We start from the raw sequence: 6253 nt of genomic DNA, 5'->3' as shown, positions 1-6253 counted from the left end.
CCTCGGCCGTGGTTTCCCCGCGGGGGGGTGTGGGGTGAGGGTGAGGAAGCAGGGTGTATCCCCGATATTCAGGGATGAACGTGTGTTCCCATGGGGTCCGCTGGCTCGCAGAGGTGCGCGGGACTTGTCCGGAAGAGGTTGCCCCACACTGATTCGTCCCACCTATTTGTTAGGAGGCCTTCGGGTACCTTTATATCAAATTTCAAGGATAAATACTGCTAGGGCTTTGGGTGGATAATGTGCGAGCCATGTCGCTTATCTCCCGGATTTTGCTCCTAATATCTTCGTTTGGCCATCCGAGTGGAAATTTGCTTTTCTTCAGTAACCTTCTCTCCCCTTCCCCACCTCTCCTACGCCAACCAACTAAGTTTTTAATGCATCATTTAGGGATCACAGCGGCCTCGCTTGTTTTTCCCCTGCAGATGTGGCAACCCATCAACTGGGGAAAATACCAGCAGGAGCAGCACGGGCCCGATCCCGCACGACCTCCCCTCTTTGCACCCTTAGGGCCGACTGGAAGGGAGCAGAGCCCCCCCCCCCCCCCCCCAAGCATCCCCACCGAAGCAAACAGCAACTCTCTGGCTGAGCCCAAAGGGCCCAGAAGCAGGCCGAGCCTCCAGCCATCAGAAACGGAGAGGCGCTTTGCTCCCCTCAGCAAACCCAGATTATCGTGATGAGATCACCGTTTCATGACGAGTTGTTGGAAATGGGGGGAAACAAACAAACAAAAAGGTCTAGTCCTAGCCCAGCACTTAAGGCTGGGGCTTTTGTGCACGGAGGGTGCTCCTCCTGCAGAAAACTTCTGGCGGTGATAACAGTAATTGGGGGAGCTGCAGCGCGATTCCAGCCTTGGAAGGCCACTGGCATCAGGGAAATTAACACTCCTGGACTGGGAAAAGAGCAAGGATGTCCCGTGTCCCTTTCTCCACCTGGCGAAAGACGATGGGAGTGGCGGGTTCCGTGTGTGGCCCTTTATGCGAGGGACCGGCCATTCCTATGGCTGCCATTAGAGATCACAGCACGGGTGTCGGTGCGGAGCGTTTTGTCCCCGCTATAAAGTAACTACAATCTAGCTCACAGAACAGCCAGGGCACAAAGATAGCCTTTTAATATTTTCAGGGGAAAAAAAAAGAAAAAAGTCATACACCTGTACTTTATACAAATATAACATGTTTCCGTGTACCTTCATTAGTGTCAGATGCTTTTAACTCCCCTCTGACTAAGTGCAGAACGTCCGCATCCAACGCCTGCCTTGCGCCCGGGTTTAGGCCTGGGACCAGTTTTAACACTGGAGAGAGCCGTCTGTCCCCGCCCGCCCGGGGAAAGCTCCAGAACGGTCCAAGTCCTGGGGAAGAGACGTGTTTTGGCGCCGCTCTCACCGGTGCGGTACCGGCGAGGGCTGCCGGGCCCGGGGCGGACACCCTGGGGCGCCTCAGCCTCCCCAAACACCCCTCAGTGGCCGTCTAAGTGCCGGGCGCGCCCGGGGGGGACGGGGCGGCCCGCGGCGCGAGGCCTCCCTCCAGCGATGCCCGGCGGGGGGGCGGGGGGAGCGGTGGCCCGTGTGTGTCCGTCCCCCCCTCCCGGGACCGGTGTGTGTGTGTCCCCTCCCGGGGCGCGGCGGGGGCGGGGCGCTCCGTGACCCCACACCCGTCCCCCCCTCGGGCGCGGCGCGGCGCGCCCCGCCGGACGTCACAGCTCAGCGCGCGCCATGCAAATCGCCCGCCCGCCGCGCGCCCCCATTGGCCGCCGCCAGGCGATTTAAGGCGGGCTCGGCGCGCGCCCCGGATGGCTGCAAGCGCGGCTCGCCCGCGCGCGCCCGGCGACTCCTCCTCTCCCGGCCCGGCCCGGCCCGGCCCGGCCCGGCCCGTCCCGCCCGGGCCGCGGGAGGGAGACCACCGCCAGCAAATTACTGTGCCCCGGCGGCCGGGCTCGGCGCTTGTTTTGGTTGGGTTCCTTCCCCACCCCCTCCCTCCCTCTCTCTCTCCCTCCCTCCCTCCCTCCCTCCCTCCCTCCCTCCCTCCCTCCCTCCCCCGATCCTCCCTCCCGCTTTTTTTTTTTTTTTTTAAATTAACGTTTAAATACTTTTTTTTTTTTTTGGGTGTGTGTGCCTCCTTTTTGCGTGGCGGTGGGTTCTCCTCTCTCTTCTGCTCCGTTCACCTGCGATCAGCGGATGCAAGTCACACACGCTCCCTCCCTCCCTCCCTCCCTCTCTCTCTCCAAGTTAGCAAAGAACAAAAAAAAAAATAGCTCCGTTAAGGATAAGAGCGGGAGCGGAGGGGTGTGCGCGCGTGTGCCGGGGAGAGCCGGCGAGCGGAGGACACCGCCGACGGCTCCGCACACTCCTCCCTCCGCGCCAAGTGAAGCCGCAAGTTTGCCGTGCACCTGTTTGAGCAGCTCGAATCCCCGCCGCCGCCGAGCCCCGAAAGTGATTTGCAAAAGGGAGAAAGTTTTTCGCCGGCGGGGTCGCCGATCGCTCTCCTCGAGGTTTTCTTCTCCTCCTCCTCCTCTTTTTTTTTTTTTTTTTTTTTTTCTCTTCCCCGCACGGCGGTCGCTACCGAGATACCAACGGGTTTTGCCTCGCTCGCTCCCCGTCCTCCCGGGCTCCTCTATGTTTGATTCTTTTTTCACGCCTGGCGCCGGTGGAAAATAAAAAAGCTACTTGAATGTACAGCATGATGATGGAGACGGACTTGCACTCCCCCGGCGGAGCCCAGGCCCCCACGAACCTCTCGGGGCAGACCGGAGCGGGAGGCGGCGGCGGCGGCGGCGGCGGCGGCGGCGGCGGGGGGAACAAAGCGAACCAGGACCGGGTCAAGAGACCCATGAACGCCTTCATGGTGTGGTCGCGGGGCCAGCGGCGGAAGATGGCCCAGGAGAACCCCAAAATGCACAACTCGGAGATCAGCAAGCGCCTGGGGGCCGAGTGGAAAGTCATGTCGGAGGCCGAGAAGAGACCGTTCATCGACGAGGCGAAGCGGCTGCGGGCGCTGCACATGAAGGAGCACCCGGATTATAAATACCGGCCCCGGCGGAAGACCAAGACCCTGCTCAAGAAGGACAAGTACTCGCTGGCCGGGGGGCTGCTGAGCGCCGGCTCGGCCGGGGGAGGCCCGGCCGGTGTCGGCGTGGGCATGGGCGTCGGCGTCAGCCCCGGCGGCGTCGGGCAGCGGCTGGAGAGCCCCGGCGGCACGGCCAGCGGCGGCTACGCGCACATGAACGGCTGGGCCAACGGCGCCTACCCGGGCTCGGTGGCGGCGGCGGCGGCGGCGGCGGCGATGATGCAGGAGGCGCAGCTCGCCTACAGCCAGCACCCGGGCAGCGGGGGGCACCCGCACCACCCGCACCCCCACCACCCGCACCACCCGCACAACCCGCAGCCCATGCACCGCTACGACATGGGCGCCCTGCAGTACAGCCCCATCTCCAACTCGCAGGGCTACATGAGCGCCTCGCCCTCGGGCTACGGCGCCCTGCCCTACGGCTCCCAGCCCCACCAGAACTCGGCGGCGGCGGCGGCGGCGGCGGCGGCGGCGGCGGCCGCCTCCTCGGGGGCTCTGGGCGCCCTGGGCTCGCTGGTGAAGTCGGAGCCCAGCGTGAGCCCGCCCGTCACCTCGCACTCGCGGGCCCCGTGCCCCGGGGACCTGCGGGAGATGATCAGCATGTACTTACCGGCCGGGGAAGGCGGGGATCCGGCGGCCGCCGCCGCCCAGAGCCGGCTCCACTCCCTGCCCCAGCACTACCAGAGCGCCAGCACGGGCGTCAACGGCACCGTCCCCTTGACGCATATCTGAGCCCCCGCCGCCCGCCGGCACCGCCGCCGGGAGCGGCGGCCAAGGGCGCGGGCACCGGCACCGGCTCGGCCGCCGGCCACCGGCCGCGGGCCGCCCCGCAGGACTGCGCGCCCGCCGCTGCCACCGCCCGCCCAGCCCCCGGCCGCCCGCCGTGCCCCGGCCCCGGCCCCGGCCCCGCGCCGCTCCTGCCCCGCTCCCGGGTCCCCCCTCTTATTTTTGCCTCTTGCTCCCCTTCCCTCCCGCCTTCCCCCGCCTCTCCCCCCCCTTTTTTTTTCTTTCTTCCTTCCTTTTTGTACAGAAATGTTTTGATGTTCTTGTAATAATAATAATAAATAATAATAATAATAACGAGAGAGAAAAAAGGTAACGGTTGCTTTACTTACCTTTTTTTTTAGAAGGACTAGTTTATGAAACTAGTTTTATTAGACTGAACTTCTGTGTTTTATCGAGACTTTTTGTACAGTATTTATCATTCACCCAAGAGACATAGAGCGTTTATTTGCAAAAGAGGAAAGAGAGAGAAAGAGAAAGGAGAGAAAAAAAAAAAAAAAAGACGGCGAAAAGACAAAAAATATCAATAATAACCACAAAAAGTTGTAGGCGATGCCAACTTTTATACCGCGCAGAACCGCTACGATTTCAGTCACGGATCGCTTCTTGCGAGGGCTTTTTATTGCCTAATTAACTCGAAGTTGATGGGGAAACAGTTCTCATTTATTACTCATGTACTAAGGCAAATCCAAAACAACACTTAAAAGTTTTTTGTAGATGTTCTCGCGTTTTTGGTTTGGGGTTTTTTTGTTTTGTTTGGGGTTTTTTGTTATTTGTTTATTTATAAAACTTTTTTTTCTTTTGGAGGCTGCAATGTTTTTTTTTTTCTGGGTTTTGTAAAACTTTATTGTATCTGGATAATTTTTTTTTTTGCTTTTTTTTTTCTGTTGGGTTTTATTTTCTTTTTGTATCATTTCTTGTAAATGCATTGTGAAATAATTTTTATTTAGGCGTTACGAGGGAATTCAGATTGTGTATATAGTTTACTAAAAAGCCTTTCTGCTAAACAGAAATCCTAAGGATGCGTTCAATTTTGAGTTAAATAAATTTCAAAGCGGAAAAAGTCACCTGTTTTTTTTTTTTTTTTTTTTTTTAAAATAACCAAAACCGTAACCTGAGAACGTAGTAGTGTTTCCATGGTGTGCCTGGCAATACAGCAGGTAATCCTAGAGTACGGGGAGGAAGTTTTAAACAGGAGCGGCAAAGAGAATGAGGTGCGATCCCGCAGTAAATGTCGATGTCTCCTCACCCGTGTAACTCAGGAGGGAGGAAGGTAGATGACGGCTTTTAACGCTCCTTCCGTGTTGCGAGGGAAGGCGACTCCCTGCCTGGCTCTTCGTGGCCGTGGACTCTCTTTCGGTGGATTTTCCGGCTGGGCTGGCGCTCCGGACCGTGCCCAGGGCCGCAGGTTTCCCCCGGGGGAAAGCTGCCCGCCCCTGCCCGCCTCTGCCCGCCGCTCGGCCGGGAGTCCCCGCCGGCCCGGGGGCCACCGACCTCCCCGGGGGGGACGCCGAGGCACCGGCGAGCGCGCCACTTCCCCTCTAATTAACGCCATAAAAAGCGAAAGCGCTTCGGTTTGAGCGTCCCGAAAAGAAAGCGACCTCTAAACCCCAAGCCCCGAAAAGCAGCCCCGTCCCTGCCGGGCATCCCGGGGGGCGAGCGGGGAGCGGCGGGGTCACACGCTCCCGCCCCGCGCAAACTGGGGCGCCAGTTTCAGCCACTGGTGAGAAAGCTGTCGAGCAAAACGACCCGTGTCTGTTCATTGCAGAATGTTGATCAGTGCTTTGGAATTGAATTTGTTGGGGCTTGTTTTTTGTTTGTTTGGCGGGTTTTTTTCACCAGCTAGGGATCGGTACCTTTCCATAGGCTGGAATTAAAAGTTTGCTGTAAACTTCGTCTGGTAGTAATAACAGCATTAAGCGTTGCATTTAAGCGTCATACTGTAGCAAATATTTTTTTTTAATTCGTCGTAACTGCTTAAACAAAAGGAAAAAAAATACTTTTAACTTCCAGGGCGGTGATGTCGGTCGCAGCAGGCTTTTTAAACCATCTTGTAGCGCCGGCGAATGAGTACTTCATTCATGCAGGAGTGGGGAAGTGTTAGCTGGTTAATGAGGAGCGGTTTCGGTCCATGTTAGAGATTGCACTTTATAACGCTGACATGTCAATTAACATATATAACTCTTCGGAGTAATTTTAGTAGTTTTGTTTAAATCACTCATTCGTTGAAGTGAACGCGAAATATTCATGGAAGCTGTCTATTGATTAAAAACGGAAATCTCTTCCCCCCCCCCCCCTTTAGAAAAAAAAAAAAAAAACAACCTATTTGAGCCTTTACTAAAGCGAGGTGTGTGCGGGTTCAGACAGTCAGCAGGCTAGTTTTGGAAATTCTCACCGTACAAACAGCACAC

The 6253-nt window shown here is 57.5% G+C and overlaps 1 protein-coding gene across 1 annotated transcript; it reads left to right on the top strand.

The window, feature by feature from the left end:
* The first annotated feature begins 1758 nt into the window (after nt 1-1758).
* On the top strand, nt 1759-3850 carry SOX1 (SRY-box transcription factor 1). The gene has a single exon (XM_074816927.1). It carries the CDS (start codon nt 2664-2666, stop codon nt 3789-3791), a length of 1128 nt encoding a protein of 375 aa, XP_074673028.1. The 5' UTR covers nt 1759-2663; the 3' UTR covers nt 3792-3850.
* The last annotated feature ends 2403 nt before the right edge of the window (nt 3851-6253 follow it).

The sequence above is a fragment of the Strix aluco genome, chromosome 2 (genome assembly GCF_031877795.1).
Source record: "Strix aluco isolate bStrAlu1 chromosome 2, bStrAlu1.hap1, whole genome shotgun sequence".
NCBI lineage: Eukaryota > Metazoa > Chordata > Aves > Strigiformes > Strigidae > Strix > Strix aluco.
This window is presented reverse-complemented; position numbering and strand designations above follow the sequence as displayed.